Genomic DNA, 16967 nt, shown 5'->3' on the forward strand with positions numbered 1-16967 from the left:
AGGCTGGTTCTCTCAGGGCTTCAGCACCTTCTCCCTTCTAACCCTGTTTCTGCCTTTCGGCGTCCTGGAGTCTTAATCCTCTACCTCTAATCGCTTTTCTGTCTCTGGCTTGCCTTAGGGACGCAAAACCCTAGCCCCAGTTCCAATGACCCATCCCCATCGAATCCCTGTAGACTCCCTGGCACCGGGAAAATCAAGATAAATGAAGGGCAGGGCGTTGGGTGAAACACGTCCTTACAGGCAATAATGTGGGGAACCTCGAGGCCCCGAAAGGGGGAGTAAGAGTTGCTTGGAGCTCTGCAGGAGCAGACCAGAATATTCCATCAAGTGTCTGCTGTGGCTACTGCAGGCAGTGGAGATTGCGGTTACGAACGGAGTCGCCGGAAAGTCGTGGACAATTGGTCAAACAGCTGAGTGACACTTTGAAGCCCGGGAATCTGAATCTGCGGATCTGCTCTTGGCAGGAACCTAGAAGACAGGATGTTGCTTCCGATCTAAAGAGCCTCCTCTCTGCCCCTACTTTTTCCTTTCCAGTCTAACTTAGGCCCCCTTCCTTTTCCTCTTCTACATATCATATCTTCTTCCTTTTCTCAGTCTCTTCACTACTCATTTTGTTTCCCATTTTTTTAGTTTCTGTATTTCCAATTTCCATATTTATAATAGCTACCTACACAGTACCTAATAGGACATAAAGTAAACAAAACAAAAAGCTGGCTTTTGGTCAAAGATTATTGTGGGTTACACAGGGTAAAAATATAATGTGACTTTTATCAACAAAAATTAAAAAGAATGAGATTACAATGAATTCGAGTGTAACAAAAGCTTTTGTTTCATAAAATGAATCATGAACTCACTATGATGAACTACAAACATTATGAAGTTCTAAAGACAAAGACACACAAATCTAATTAAAATGCTAGAGTAATGGGAAAAGTTTTAGGGGAACAAACTTTTTGTCCCCCTAAGGTTCCAGGTTTATAGTTTGAGCATCGTCTCAGCTTAACATTTACTCTATGGAGATTATTAGCTGTTCTAATATATTACATGACTCTGGAGCCAGGCAGCCTAGGTTGAAATCCTAACTTCGTCACTGACTAGCGTATGACCCTAGGCAAGTTCATTAACCTCCTCTATGAAGGGATAAAAATAGTACCTGTTGTGAGGGATTGAAAGAGATGATCCCACATAAGACACTTAGCACAGTGCCTGGCACATAGTAAGTGCTTGATAAATCGAACTGTGATAAATCCAGTGACACTCTTGGCAGAATTAAGTTAATAAACATTAAATATAGCCTTATGATTTTAGTACTTATGTTTTATTTTAAAACTAGCAAGATAATTTCCACAAGAACTTTGCTAGAATAAACTACATTTCAAAGTTGATTTCTCTCCCATTTGTATTGTGCAAATACTACAACAAAAAAGTTTTTAAAAAAATTCTCCCAGGACCCAATCACCTCCAAACATGATTTTTTTAATGTTCCCTTTCTAATTTGTTTCCCATACATGCATGCTTTTGCATTAAAATTTGGCAGATTAAATCTTGTGTTCTGATTTTCTTTCCACATATCATTTTTTCATGTTTCTCAAAGGCTTCAAATTATTACTGTAAATCTATATATTTGGTATCTGATACTAAATAATCAGTTTTGCTTTTTAATGACACTTATTTTAGCCTGTAAAACCTTAGCTTTCAGCCTGGGCAACATAGCAAGATCCTGTCTCTACAAAAAGTAAAACAAAAACATTAGCCATGTGTGGTGGCACACACCTGTAGTCCCAGCTATTCAAGAAGCTGAAGCCCAGGAGTTTGAGGCTGCAGTGAACTATGATTGGGCCACTGCACTCGAGCCTGGGTAACAGAGTGAAACCCTGTCTCTAAAATTGAAAAACAGAACAAAAAACCCACCTCACTTTGGTCTTTGAATAATAAAGCTTTCTTTTTATATCAATTCTAGAATTGGACTGTTGTTAGGTTTACATGCTTACCGTAGTGTAACAGTGATTTAAGATTCTGGATGATGTCATTAGCCACAGTCCTTTGATGAAATAAGTGAAAGTCACAACAAGAAAGTTTGTCAATAGAAGAATGTAAGAGAATTGACCACCAGATTCTTCTTTCCCTCCTGACTTTCTGATCTTTGTGTGCGTGTGTGTTATTGCTATATATAACATCAACAATTGTTATGTAAATAACAACCAGTAATTTAAAGTCAGTTCCTAAGAATAAACTTTAATGATGAGCTGCAAAACCAGAAAAACAGACTTTGAGTCTGTGGTATTGAAAGCTCTGCTAGTTAGGACTACATAATGCTCCAAAAAGTACCTGGGTCCCTAGAGGCAATGTGAATGTGAAACATTGCAAGCAATTAAGCAATTTCTAGGCCTCACAGGACAGCAAAATCAAGACCAACATGATGTCAGCACCCTGCGACTCTAATCCCCATGGGACAACATCCCTAGTCCCAGAGGTCAGATGACAGGTATTATGAGGGGTGGGTCACTCTGCATTGAGAAATCAACTGTGAACTTCAGCACACAGTTCTATAGACTTATGCAAAAGCCTGCAGCTGCACCCTAAGGTAGAGCAGGTTGCGGGGAGTGGGGAGGAGAAGGGGGAAGAGATGGAAAGCCCTAGTCTCAACTGAAGCCAGGGAAAGGGATGCGAAACACCGCTGTGTTTCTTGCTTCCCACAAGAGGGAAGCCTTGCTCCATGAGAAATCATGGGGCACTCTGCCAAGACTCAGGATAAACTGCTGTTGATACATGGCCCGCCAGGGCGCGGTGGCTCACGGCTGTAATCCCAGCACTCTGGGAGGCTGAGGCGGGAGGATCGCTTGAGCCCAGGAGTTTGAGGTTGCAGTGAGCTATGATGATGCCACTGCACTCTACCCAGGGTGACAGAGAGAGACTCTGTCTTAAAAAAAAAAAAAAAAAGATGGAGGCTGGACACGCTTGAAGCTCAGACTTGAGGGGGAGGTGGGCAAGGGCAACATACATAACTTAAACATCTGTACCCCCATAATATGCTGAAAAAAAAGACTGCTACAGTCAGGCCTTGCCTAGGTGGCTATGTGAAGATGTTCAAGGTTGTCAGGGGCCTTGGCAGAGCGGTTCTATTAAAAAAGAAATTTGAAAGACCTTAAATCAGATGGTCACAAGGCTAGTCCAGGATGTGTGTTTCATGTGCCCTCTCTCTCTCTAATGGATTTGATTTGATTTGATTTGATTTGATTTTTTTGTAGATACAAACTCTTGCTATGTTGCCCAGGCTGGGCAACTCTGTGTCATAAAGCTGTCAGTCCCCACCCACACCCAACTGACAGTCCACGAGACTATTCTATAATTGCTCTTGCGTTCTCTCTTAAACCCGCTCTAGTCAGACATAGCCCCCCACCTCCATTGCATTGAGACTCCCATTTAGGTCATCCATATGTAGGTTTAATCATACATTCTCAATCCTTATCTTGCTAGACATACTTTTTCACTGGATTTGCTTTCTTGACTTGGTTTCTGGGATACGTGTTCTTGGTTTTCCTCCTACCTCAGTGATCACTTCTTCTCTGTCTCCTTTTCCTACTTCTTCCCCTTCTCCCCAGCCCCTCCACGTTGGAGCCCCCCAGGGCTCAGTCTTCCCTCCTCTTCTCTTTTCTCTTCTACATACCTTGAGTTTCTAGGGTCTTTCAGAATCAAGGTTCTGAATACTATCTCTATGTTCATGAATCCCAAACTTTCCCATCGTCCAGGACTTTAAAATCAAACAAACAGAAAACCCTAAAAACTGCCCAATACATTTTTCTAACATTTGCTTTTTGTCCTTTACTTGGAAATGTGTTCATTTCAGCACGAAAATATTTTCAGGGTGGGGGTGGAATTTACTTGAAAAAGAAGCATTTTTTTTAGACGTAGCTTTATGCGAAAACAAGCTAAAAGTTTTCTGAGTCTTTCTTCTCCGTCAGTGGTTGCGCTGTTGTTATGTTCAAACTCTGCAACTCTGCCAACTCCGAGTTCCTTTTCTCCTGGATGGGGCCATTCAAACGAAGAGTCCGCGGGAAATCAACTCCTGTGACCAGACTCTGGCTCCAGTTCTTGGGACATGTAACAAGATGCGGCTCACAACCCTATTCTGCGTGTTTGGTCTGCAGACTCGGAGTGACATTGGGTTTGCTCCTCTGGAGAACTGGGTCAAATTGAATAGACGAGCGGTGCTGTGCCTTTGCCGTGATTGAAAACAAGTTAGGGTGGCTGCAGCGCGCGTTCAGATGTAGGTGTTTTTGCTTTGCAAGGAGGAGAAAGGTGCAAACCACACGCCTTTTTCCCTGATGATGACCGGCGTCCCCGGGTTTCCAGGAATTACACAGGACAGAGGGGAGTAGCAAGAAGGGGTCCCAAGGGAGGTCGGTGCCCTGGGACGGCCTCCCTGGGTTTCCCGCAAGAGACCTCTAGAGAAAGAATAGACGAGCAGGCCAAGAGCGCAGAGGACCTCATTGAAATTCACGTCGCTTCGCCTTTACAGTTGGGGCAGCGGCGACAGCTGGGGACCGCGGGCGGGGGCAGCTCACGGATCAGCCCCGCCCTCCCGCCTGCGACCAATGGAAGACAGCCGAATCCGGAGAGCAACCAATAGGAGCCTGCCGGGCCGAGATCCCAGCCAATGGGAGCGCCCTCTAACGGGAGAGCGCCCTTTAAGAGGAGGCGGGGCGCAGCTCGGGAGCCAGCGCGCGGGGAGCAGCCGCCGACAGGGCCAGCATGTCCTTGCAGGTAACCCGGGCCGGGGAGGCCACGCGGGCGGGAGGATGCTCCGAGAGGGAAGCGCTCAAATTGGGGCGTGGGGCAGGGGGACACCCCCCAGGAGCGCTCGGGGCGGAGACCCTGCAGACACTCCCAGTCCTTCCCGGGCGCCCCCCGGATTGCAGTGTAGACCAGACTCGTGCAGTCTGTTGACACCGAGCCGGGTGCCCCTTGGCAATCCTTCTGGACCCCGGGGACTGGTTAAACCACCGGGAGCCGAAAGGCGGGCACCAGCGCCTGGGAGCGCGGGGCGGACCCTGCGCCGCCCCCTCCTTCCGTGTTGGAGAGGGAGGCGAGGGCGGCTGGGGTCTCACCGGCGCCCCCTTGCTCGGTGCCACCTCCAGGGGCTCTCGTAGGCAGGTGTCTTTCTGAACAGAAGAGATATGTGAAGCTGCGATTTAAAAATACTGTTTTACCGATACGTGAAAAATATATCTATGTTAAGGGCGGAAAACTTTGTAAAAGCGAACAGATAATAAAGTGAGTAAAAATCTTTAGGAATTCCTTCACCCAGGTGATAACCGCTGCTAACGTGGTGGGTTACTTGCTAGCAAGTCCTTTATCTTGTGTGTGTGCGAGAGTATGTGTTCATGTATCCACACACACACCTATTATGTTATTTTGTATGTACAGTTTTGTTCCTGCACTTAACACTGTATTATGAGCATTTTCTCATCATTAAATATGCCTCCATAATATGAACTTTTTTCAATGCATAAAATTTTATAGAATGAACATGGCTGACTTTAACCATTTCTTCAGGCAGGATGTTACCCTCGGTAAAGGCACGTACTCCAGGGTCACCTGTGTTCAAATGCATGCTTCACCTCTTCTTAGCCTGTAACATCGTTATTTAACCTTTCTGTGCCTCAGTTTCCCATCTAAAAATGGAGGAGAGGTACTTTTAAATGAGCTATATGTATAGAGCATTTAAAACAGTGCCTAGCATGTGGTAAGTGTCAGATTAAGGATAAGCGTGTGTTTGAAGAGTCAGATATTCTTATGTATCACTTATGTAATTCATATCGAACTCTCCCCAAAATGAGCAAAACTTTCTTCAAATCAAAAGATCGGAAAGGTTCCTTTTTAGCTTACTACTTTGTGTTTTTTGCTGTTGTTTGCTTTAAAAATATTTTCGATGAGGATTTAAAAGTCGAAGAACATCACAGGAAAGCAATGTGCTGAGAATATTAATATCAACTACCGTGATGGTATCTACCAACAATGCATTTGAGCATTAACAATATTGGAGGAAAATAACTTTTAAAAAAGACAACCAGTAGCTGGCTGACCTCTTCCTTCTTTGCAACTTAACTGGCACATACAGGCATCACACTGGTACTTGTGTCCCGCCAGGATGCTACCGATGGCTCAGTTAGTGGAAGCAAGAGGAAAGGTTGCAAGCACAGAGCCCCCAGTCTTCTATTTCTTTATACTAGAAGAAGTAGTGGTGTCAAACTCTCACAGAAGCAACAAGACAAATGGAATTTCTTATTCATCTACAGCCTCCCAATTTCATTTTAAAATTACAATATGTTTACATCCTCGTAAAAGCTTTTAGGAGAGCTGATGGTTGTCTTAACTGGACAAATTTCTTTTTTAGATGATGAAGCTAAATGATTTTCCTTCTAAGAGGATGCATCTTTTCAAGTCTAGAGGAGTCATGATTTTACAGTTGGCAAATAACTAACCCCCTTCTCCACCCCTCCCCTACTTTTGTGTGATCTAAGAACTGTGCAGTTCCTTGAGTGAGAGTTTTTGATCTTCCTAATTCAGTCCCTCAAAGGGAAAGAATTGCTCAAAAAGACCGTGTCGACCCCATGTGTGGGATGCCCATGTTCTTTGGCCACAGAAAGTAAAGTTAGATTAGGTGGGAGACACCTCAGAAGCTGTCCAGCTGGGGTGAAATGGGAAAGGAAATTTACACAGAGGCCAGAGCAGTCAGCACAGAAGGCATGAAGTACCCAGCCTGAGTGACGTTGGCATAACTGCTACACCAAAAGTGGGAGGAGGAGACCTTGTGATGACAGCACGAACATGACAGGGTTCAGGGAGAGGCTTAATAGCCTTAAGGGAGCTTGTTTTGCAACATCTCAAGCACTGCCAGTAGGGAGATCATGTGCTAAACATTCAACTGGGGTGCTGAGAACCCAGTTGTAAGAGAATCGGCCCAGCAGAAGCTGAAGTTCTTTCCTAAAGCAGTGAGCCCAGCTCCACAGCAGCACAGGAATATTATGAGACTGTGACTCCCTTTGCCCAAAATGCTTTGGAATTCAATGCAAATGGTGGTACCTTTAAAGCTGTGTGTCACCTATGATTACTTTCTGATCCTCCTAATGCTCACTCATTAATCCATCCAACAAGGGTGTACTTACTAGGCTCCGACCAGGCTTGTGCCACCTGCCCACTCCGTAAGAGTCTGTAGGGCTCTGCTGTTGCTCCCAAGGTGAATATTCATGCCTGCCTCTATGGTGGGTATGTAGGGGAACAAGCGAATACAATCCCACCCAGCCTTTATGTTGGGCCCTAGTCGATTCTGTCCACGCTGCCCGGAGCAGCTATCCCTGCCTGTGCACCCAGCAAACGCTGGGTCAGTGCAAGCACCGCCTCATCCCAGGGAAGGCTTCTTGCATGCCCTTCCCCTCTGTGCTGCCTTCTCTGCATTCCCAGAGCAACCAGCTGCTTCTCCTTGGCAGCGAGTCTCATGGGTTCACCACTGATCTCCCACTGGACTCTGAGCTCCTTCCAGCAGACGCCCTGTTCATCCCTGTCTGCCTAGCAAAAGCCTGGCCCGTCGCAGGTGCTCAATCTGTTTGTTAGCATGATATGTGCAATGAGCTCTGAGAGCGTGCAGTCCACAGACCAAATCAAGGATATTTTACATTCTTCGTTGTGTTTAACCCTAACACCTTCTTGCTGAATCTGATGGTATCTTTTTGTGGCTGAAGCTGCATCTCAGAGGAGCTTTGCTTCTTTTTTTTTTTTTTTTTGAAACAGAGTCTCGCTTTGTTGCCCTGGCTAGAGTGAGTGCTGTGGCGTCAGCCTAGCTCACAGCAACCTCAAACTCCTGGGCTCAAGCAATCCTTCTGCCTCAGCCTCCCGAGTAGCTGGGACCACAGGCATGCGCCACCATGCCCGGCTAATTTTTTCTATATATTTTTAGTTGTCCAGATCATTTCTTTCTATTTTTTAGTAGAGACGGGGGTCTCGCTCTTGCTCAGGCTGGGCTCGAACTCTTGACCTCGAGCAATCCACCCGCCTCGGCCTCCCAGAGTGCTAGGATTACAGGCGTGAGCCACGGCGCCCGGCCAGAGCTTTGCTTCTTGCATAGAGTCCCAGGGCAGTGTGTCTCGATGTTAGAATTCAAACTGAGCATCCCAACACAAAGCCAGTGTTCTTTCCACTACGGCGCATCATGGTGGGGTGGGAAAGACCTCCTAGAGGAAGGTTCATCAGAACAGCACCTTAAATCAGAAGCATATCGAGTTGAGGTGCCAGCGCAGGGAAGGCTGGACAGAGAGATGATGCTGGATGTTGCTCTAGAATTTGCTTCCCTCCTTGGGGAGGGAGGAAGGAAGGAGACCCTGAGTGGTGTGGGGAACTGTTGCAGCTTAGCTCTTCCAGGCAGAGGGTCCAAGACTTCCATTAGATCTTTTTTTTTTTTTTTCTCCTTGAGATGGGGTCTTGCTCTGTCACCCAGGCTGGAGTGCAGTGGCACCATCACAGCTCACTGCAGCCTCAAACTCCTGGGCTCCAGCGATCCACCTTTCTCAGCCTCCTGAGGACCTGGGACTACAGGTGCACATCACTATGGCCGGCTAATTTTTAAATTCTTTGTAGAGACGGGGTCTTGCTATGTTGCTCAGGCTGGTCCTGAACTCCTGGCCTTAACTGACCCTCCCACCTCGGCCTCCCCAACATGCTGGGATTACAAGCACGAGTCTCCACACCCTGCCTCATCAGATCTTTGTATGGTTCCATACCCCCCAAAAGATGAAGAACAATTTTCCAGAAACTCATTGCTGGAAGACAGGGAGCTCATGTGGTTTTTAAGAAGCCTTAGAATTCTAATCAAGGATGGGCTCACCAAAAGGAATTGAGTTGCTGTCGCTGGAAAATGGTGTGAGACTTTATAGCAAATGGAACATCTGAGATGGCTAATGAGCCTGCAGAGGAAGCTTCCCGCACCCTCTTTGTGAATAAACTTCCCTGCCTTGCCCTTAGGAAGCCCTGGCCACTCGTGGAGCATTTTAGTTTTGTCCTTATTATAAACAAAGTATGTACACATTATAGAAAATTTGGAGAGTATAGAAAATATTAAAAACCAGAAAACTTACCAGTACTCAGAGGCAATTACTGTTTACATATTTTAGTATATTTCTTTCCAGTCTTTACTTTTTCTACCCAACTTATAACGCTGAGTGTATAAAAACAATTTTGTGCTCTTTGTTCAACTATAAAATATTTTTCCTGTCTTACTTCATTGCAAGAACTGTTTTCAGTTTTTTCTAGAACTAGTTTTTTATCCCCAAAAAGGTTTATAATAAAAATAATAGCTAGCAATTATTGAACACTCCCCATATACCAGGTACTATTTTAAGTGCTTTACAGGTTACCTTATTTAAATCCTTCTAACAACCTTGTGAATAGGTGTTATTGTTGCCTCATAGGCCGGATGACAAAAACAGACACAGAGAGGTTAAGGAACTTGCCCAAGGTCACACAGCTCTGAAGTGATGAAGCTCAGACTCAAACCAAGGGAGTCTGGGTCCAGAGCCTGTGTGTGTTCTTAACCACGGCATTACGTGTAAAGCAGCTGACAGTTTCCTAGGAAGACACTCAGAAAGACAAGGCACTGTTTGTCACATGCACCCATCCTTGTCAGTCCCCTGTAGGAACTGATTAAGAGACTGGGTCATTTTCAAGGTTATCTAGGTCAGAGACCCTGGTCTCCAATTGACAGATGATTTTTGTTCTTCACAACACAACTGTTCTAGTTATGCGACTGTGTCCTGCTTTGGGGGCTGGACGGAAACTTGACCCAGCAGCTCTGCCCAGCTCACAGGGGTTCTGAGGTTACAGTGGGGTGATCCACTTTCTCTCCTAGGCCCTTGGACCAAAAGGGAGCTCTGGCATCCGAGAATAAATATGGGAGTTAGGGAGCTCAGGTGTTTCAGAGTTAACCCAGGCTAAAGCTTCTTACTTAAGTGCATGTGTATGCGCTTAAGTTTCCAGAAAGTATACAAATATATACTTACTACTCAAGTATATCTGTCCACAAAGTTTCGCTAATCAACTCTAAGTTGGCTGAACAACTTCTCTTTTCTAGAAATCAGTTGAAATAAGTCGTACAACTTTTGGTTTCAGCGTTGAAAGGAATCTGTGTAAGCAATTCAACTAAATCAGGAATATTGATTGCCCTTGGAGACTAGCTAGTCCACTAAATAGGTATAAACGATACAGATGTTGAAGGATGTGGGCGTGTGCGTGCTGGGAGAGAGATGCCCTGGACCGTGGTGTGACCTGGCAGCAAAGCATGAAGTGTGGATTTAGGAAAAAGAGGAAGGTAGCGTGCATGAGGTCATCAAGAAAGCTGCATTGAGTGGAATGCTTCTTTTTTTTTTAAATAGAGAAATTGAATATTTTAAGTATTAAGAATTTTGTTTTTTTCTCCATATTGTGTCTATATATCAGGTAAGTACCATGAAAGGTAAACCCAGGGAGTTCAAATAAATTAGGATAATTCTGGTAGAACCAGAGTAGCGATAGTTCATTTCTGTTTGAAACCTTCCTCCTCTTCCTCTTGAAGTTCCCACACCTTGGTGGTAGTAAGTGCCCCCACATTATGACAGTCCTGCCTAAAGTTAACAAATGCACCATGTGCATTTTTTTTTTCTTTAGGCTGATTTCGACAGGGCCGCAGAAGATGTCAGGAAGCTGAAATCAAGACCAGACGATGAAGAACTGAAAGAACTGTATGGGCTTTACAAACAAGCCATAATTGGAGACATTAATATTGGTATTAGATCGTCATTTAAAAAATAATACTACATTTCATTTGAATAATGTCTATAGAAGTACACAGTAAAAAGTAAACCTGAAAATACATTTTTCCTCCTTTTGGCAGAGTGTCCAGGAATGTTAGATTTAAAAGGCAAGGCCAAATGGGAAGCATGGAACCTCCGAAAAGGTTTTTAATTCTTTGATAAGTTTAAAAATAACTTTCTTAATTTCCCAGTGCACCAACCAGGGAGATAATCTATTTGTATCTTTTAGGGTTGTCGGAGGAAGACGCGATGCATGCCTATATTTCTAAAGCAAAAGAGCTGATAGAAAAATATGGAATTTAGGATTCAGCGTATGAGAACTTTTCCTTTCCGAAGCTTGCACAATGGTATCATGTCCTCACATTCAGGATGGAAATGCACTGTTAACTCTATGGATCGTGTCTATTCTTGCTGTTAGCATGAATCGGAATACTTAATTAGGAGTATGCTGAAACTACGTAGTTAAATTTTACTTGCTTAACCTAGATGACTGTAAAAGTTCTTTCAGAAAAGTATTGCTCTGCTAGTGTGTATACAAAGACTTAACAATTGTGTGTTCTCTTGGCTTGTCTGATCTTCTACGATGAGCTGGCATTACTGGTGTAATAAAAACAGGATATTAAGAATTAATAGCAAGACTACTCTTTTTTTTTTTTTTTTTTGAGACAGAGTCTCACTCTGTTGCCCGGGCTAGAGTGAGTGCCGTGGCGTCATCCTAGCTCACAGCAACCTCAAACTCCTGGGCTCCAGTGATCCTCTTGCCTCAGCCTCCCGAGCAGCTGGGACTACAGGCATGCGCCGCCATGCCCGGCTAATTTTTTCTATATATTTTTAGTTGTCCAGATCATTTCTTTCTATTTTTTTTAGTAGAGACGGGGTCTCGCTCTTGCTCAGGCTGGTCTCGAACTCCTGAGCTCAAACAGTCCACCCGCCTCGGCCCAGGTAGCTTTGGGCTCAGGCTGATGCAGAGACTGTGGAGTCACAGACACGCCCGGGTCCCGTCCTCACTGTGTGACCTGCTTGCTGGGTGTCCTGGGGCCAGTTATTTCGCCTTGCTAAGCCTCATCTGTAGAGGAAAAAGAATAATGTCACTCTCAGAAAGTTGTTGTAAGAATTGAAGGAGACAACTATACCCATGCTACCCTCCTATTAGAGCAAATGCTATAAAAAACATAACAAATAAGCTGAAAAATGGGTTTTTAAAAAAGAAATGTATATGTCTATCTATAGTGCCTTAAAGAAAGAAAAAAGCCACCATGGAAATATCTACTGTTTCTCTTTAAACGTTTATATTTAAGACAAATTAAAAAATCAAACTAAAATGTATCTAGTGATAAACTGTACCGCTACTGCACCCTGTGTGTTCAATTTTATCAGCGTGAAAATGTAGAATCTAGACTATAAGATGGACCCACTACTCAGGCTTTCTTGATGGGACACGGGCTCTTTGAAAGAATAATAGTCTCATTTTTACAGCCCACAAACCTGCTTGAGATCCCACAGGATAAATATCCCCTAAAACAGTGTACCTCTATTCCCTGCGTAATGATTTAGGTTTGACATGGTACCACCAGAGGCACAGATTGACTTCATGTCACTTAGAATAAAAACAAAACCCTCTAGTTCCACCAGATGAATTTCCAGGGAATTACACTGAGTGGAAAAAGCCAATCCCAAAACATCACAAGCTCTTTGATTCCATTTATGTAACATTCCTAAAAGGGCAAAATTATAGACACAGAGAGTAGAATAGTGGTTGCCAGGGAGGGGGGAGGCGGGTGTGGCCACGGAAGGGCAGCAGGCAGGATCCTACGGTGATGGAATGTTCTGTGGTTGTGAAATTACACTGCAGTTTTGCATGGTGGTTACCATTAAGGGAAACTAGCTAAAAAACGACACAGACCTCTCTGTTTTATTTCTTACAGCTCTAAGGGAATCAATAGTTATCCCCAAAAATTTGATTTAAAAAAATCAAGATTGATTTCTTATCTGGAAAATTTTGACAAGAAAGATGATTCTTGGCCGGGCATGGTGGCTCACGCCTGTAATCCTACCACTCTGGGAGGCCAAGGTGGGAGGATGGCTTGAGGTCAGGAGTTTGAGACCAGCCTGAACAAGAGTGAGACCCCATCTCTACTAAAAGTAGAAAAAATTAGCCGGGCATGGTGGCACATGTCTGTAGTCCCAGCTACTCGGGAGGCTGAGGCAGGAGGATCGCTTGAGCCCTAGAATTTGAGGTTGCTGGGAGTTAGGCTGATGCCATGGCACTCTAGGCTGGTGACAGAGTAAGACTCTGTCTCAAAAAAGAAAAAAAATTCTCATCTTTCCTAAGTGTTGCCTAAAGATAATCAGAAGTTGTCCACAATGAAGTTAAGGCCAAGTCCCTTGAGATTGGCCTTGTCTCTTGGAATCAAGGGCTTGGAAACTCTTAGAGCTATTCCCATGTGGACTTCACCACCCCCAAAGCCTGACATTGGCCACACCATGAGACTCCCATTTGCAGACTATATTGTCAGATTTTTCAAATCGATAATCACAAATCTAAATTACTTTTGTATCCATCCTTTAATAAGGGGGCTCTAGAAACAGTATCAAACTACAGGATAAACTATAACACATACTAAACATTTAACACAATTGGCTTGAGGCTATTTGTAGCCCAAATTTATAATATGAATTCTAACTCAAAGCCTACCGCATAATTAATTTTAATATTATTTGTACTTTGTTTAAAAAGAATGATAAATTCTGAAAAATGCCTCCTGTATGCATTTTCCTTATTCTTATTTACTAAAACCTTATGTCCATTATGTAAAAATATTAACAAAAACATAAACCATATTATGTGATCATAAACACATTAATGATGTTACATTAAGCAGTGTAGGCTGTAAGGAAGAGACGTCAGTCACATCAAGTAGTGGAGTTTATTGTGATGATCTGAAGGAAATAAGGAAATCCAGGCATCTGAGCGAGAGTCAAGGCTTAAAGAGATGAATACAGTCTGGAAATTGACAGAGTTCAGGGTTCAAGCAGTTCCAGGGACACGGTGACACTTCGCTCCCTTCCCATTCATAATGTTCTGCCATTATTCCCACTCAGCTAATCTTCCCTATTTCTGCTTTTCTTTTTCTCTTGGTTCCTGTTTGTTTCACCCAATGTCAAGGGCAAGGTGTGGCAGGGTGAGGCTGAGGCAGCCCATCAGGCGTGGCATTTGTGCTTGACTACTCCCTACGCCATGCCAGGGGCCAGGCTCTGGATTGGTTTTCTGTGGGAGGGCTGCCCCAGGTCCCAGCAAATCATTGCCAGGGTGGCAGGGCCACACAAAGCCAACCAGCAATTGGTGTAGAAGCAATTCCTTAGAAAGGTGGTCAGGGACTTGCCGGTACCGGCGACAATAATTGTATAAGGCTATCTTCTTTTAATAAAGCATTCCGTTTTCTTATAAATGGAACTCCCCTACATTTCAAAAGATTAGATCGAACTTTGAGTCATGGTGTGTTGGTGAAACAATAATTGAATTTCAAGCATTTCCCCTGTTAATCATTTTCACCATTAAAATAATTGAAAGAAAAATGGATAATTTACCAAGCATGAATTTTATTGACAAACATCCCACAGATGAGAATCACATAAAGATTTTAATATGAAGGTAAAAGACTCTGCCAGGAGTATTCTTTACCCATGTGCCTTTCATCCCCAGATACATAAATCTTCCTCAGAGAAACACATTTATACATAACAAATCACCGTGCCAATGGAAAATGTATCATTTCCAATCACTAAATAAAACTAATGAGTTACATCTGATTAGCTGCGAACAGTATCGTATCACTTTGACTATTTTAAGACCGAAAGGGAAATTATCTAAAAATTGGCAAGTGATGATATTTCTAGACACTTGGTTATGTAGTCTCTGAGGAATTTCTCATTATCAGGTTCCATAAGATAAAAGTGATCTCCTGGAAGGACATGAAGGTTGATACTTCCGTTGGTTATATCTTTCCAAGCTAAAAATAAACAAAATTATATTTAATAACAAATGACACCGACCACCAGTAAAGATTTACTGCAAGATATTATTTCTGAGAGCTGATACCCAGTGGTAGAGCTAATTCCAAGGTCTTATATTCTATGTGTCCTGCATTTTTAATTTCTCTAAGATCTATCAGTCTACAGCAGTATTACCTACAAGACAGACATCTCCTCCTGTTATGCTAAATAAAACTTAGACCAATTTTCTATTCATTGCAGTAACTGCCAGTTGACATTAGCCCAAAACTATCAAACACATGTTTCAATAAAACACTCAGGATTATAAAAACAATTTCACCTTCCATATCCTTTGCTATGTCTTTGGATCCACGAAAGCATGTTAAGTCACAAGAAAGAACAGCCTCAGATAGCGTATCACAGCTGTGAACACAAAAGAGCTGGTCAGTCATTTTGTCACAAACAACATCCCAGAATTTTTTCCTGTTCTCGACTGCAGTGAAACCTGGGGTGGGCTCGCTTCTTTCCCTTTGGCTAGTTCTAGCAATGCAAACATTCTTTTCCCCACCAGTGGCACGTCTACGTGTCAGAACCTGCCAGATATGCAACGTGGAAGCCATTTCCAACATCATCTAACTTCTAGAACGTGGCAGGTGGCAGAAGGACGACAGTGGGGCCCCCAGGCTGACTCAGGGTGAGGCTGGTTACACCCGGCACTTCTAACTGTCATTCCCCAGAAGCAACGACCTGCTAACTCCCAGTTCTCTGTGGTCTGTCGCCAGGCTTGGAACAAGAGTGGGCTGAAGCCAGGGGGCCCCTGGTTTCTCCATCACAAATGTGTTTATCGTGTGAGACACCAGGGACCCATGGATAATCCCAGTCCCTGCCCTCCTGCAGCCGAGAGACAGACCTTCACGAAAGAGCAGACAGCTAGCGAGAGATGCAAGTGCGTGAAAGATGAGGGTCCAGGGTGACCTGAGAACACGTGGCAGGAGGGCGGGGGTGGGGACAGAGTCAAAGCACGTTCCCAAGGGGAAAGGGAGAGGATCTGCAGTCTACGAACAGGAAAGAACTGGGAGAAGCGGCCAGACCCTGCAGGGAAAGAGGGAAGAGAAAGCGCACAAATTAATGGCCATTTATCCCAAAAAGTAGCCATTTGTTGGGGGCAAATTAAGGTCGAAGAGGTAAGCAAGGCCAAGTCTACGCCACATAGAGGATTTTGGTCATCCTAAGTGTGATAGGACGTCACCGAAAGGGTTTAAGGCAAGGAACATCAGGATGGAACTCGACTCTCATCCCTCGGGAGCACGTGGGCTGCGTGGCAGGGCCAGTCCGGCTGCCCGTCCAGTGGGCCAGGCAAGGCCTCTGCTGCTGCCCGGGATGGAGAAAGCCAGCGGTGCCCTCCCACCCTAACAACGAGGGGGGAAAAACCCCAGAGAAAATGACAGCATCGTAAGTTTTCTTGAACTCGTGGGCGAGTGTTTGCAAGGCCAGCTAGAAAGTGAATTCCAGGAAGGGCGGGCCCAGCCGGGGAGAGGTGGGCGCAGGGACCGGCTCGGCACGGCGGGGAGGAGGGGGCGTCTGCTGCCCCGCGTGGGGCGAGACTCAAATCAGCTGGAGTCTTAACAAGGCGTGGGCGAGCCGGTGCCAGGTGTGGCAGATGAGACGCACTCCGACTCGCCGGCAATTTCCACGGGCCTCGGCCAGGGGTTCCCGAGAAAGACTGGCAGCAAGGCAGGAGGCCGGAGAGAGCCACCTCCGCAGGGCGGGGAGTCAGCGGTGGCCACGTGACAGGCGCTAGACCCTGCCGCCTGCGAGGGCCCTGCTGTCATTCTCCGCAGAAGCCAGGAGGGGGCATCACGCCCCGAGAGGTAAGGAGGGGTGAGGAGAGACGCGGGTGAAGCCACCCCTGTGGCTGCTGGGGGAAGGACAAAAGCCGAAACCCTCTACCCCCGGGGACGGAGTAGGAAGCAATCCTACTCCAAAACCAAGCACAGGTCTGCTCCTTGTGGGAAGGGGCGGGATTCTTCCACCCGAGCCAGCCACAGATACAAGACAAAATTTGTTTGCCACAGAGAGAAGGCACAGGTGCTGAGAAAGTTCCACCCACCTGGGGGCCAGCCTAGCATTGAG

The 16967-nt window shown here is 45.0% G+C and overlaps 3 protein-coding genes across 3 annotated transcripts in view; 2 read left to right on the forward strand and 1 right to left on the reverse strand.

The window, feature by feature from the left end:
- Nucleotides 1–149: 149 nt before the first annotated feature.
- LOC105823659 (chromosome unknown open reading frame, human C10orf111) lies at nt 150–4674 on the forward strand (the record flags this gene model as incomplete). Its single annotated transcript, XM_012660905.1, is given in 3 exon segments — nt 150–503; nt 542–635; nt 4520–4674. Coding segments are annotated over 3 exon segments (603 nt in total), but the record flags the coding sequence as incomplete, so codon positions are not given.
- A 78-nt stretch (nt 4675–4752) lies between these two features.
- ACBD7 (acyl-CoA binding domain containing 7) lies at nt 4753–11144 on the forward strand. The gene is made up of 4 exons (XM_012660962.1): nt 4753–4764; nt 10696–10813; nt 10922–10984; nt 11071–11144. Exons 1-4 carry the CDS (start codon nt 4753–4755, stop codon nt 11142–11144), a joined length of 267 nt encoding a protein of 88 aa, XP_012516416.1.
- Nucleotides 11145–14708: 3564 nt separating this feature from the next.
- Nucleotides 14709–16967, reverse strand: part of OLAH (oleoyl-ACP hydrolase) — a 19125-nt gene continuing 16866 nt past the window's right edge. Inside the window, exons 5-6 of the mRNA XM_012660963.1 lie at nt 15175–15257; nt 14709–14851 (exon numbers count right to left, since the gene is read on the reverse strand). Coding sequence (XP_012516417.1) covers nt 14709–14851; nt 15175–15257 — 226 coding nt within the window. The remainder of the gene's footprint in view (nt 14852–15174; nt 15258–16967) is intronic.

This window comes from Propithecus coquereli, unplaced genomic scaffold (assembly GCF_000956105.1).
Source record: "Propithecus coquereli isolate 6110/MARCELLA unplaced genomic scaffold, Pcoq_1.0 Scaffold69, whole genome shotgun sequence".
In the NCBI taxonomy this organism is placed as follows: Eukaryota; Metazoa; Chordata; class Mammalia; order Primates; family Indriidae; genus Propithecus; species Propithecus coquereli.

What these genes read in the sequence shown, in the direction of transcription:
- ACBD7 (XM_012660962.1), top strand. An exon ending in AATTGGAGACATTAATATTG is followed by an intron (nt 10,814 to 10,921) that starts GTATTAGATCGT and finishes TCCTTTTGGCAG; the next exon opens with AGTGTCCAGGAATGTTAGAT. An exon ending in AGCATGGAACCTCCGAAAAG is followed by an intron (nt 10,985 to 11,070) that starts GTTTTTAATTCT and finishes TGTATCTTTTAG; the next exon opens with GGTTGTCGGAGGAAGACGCG.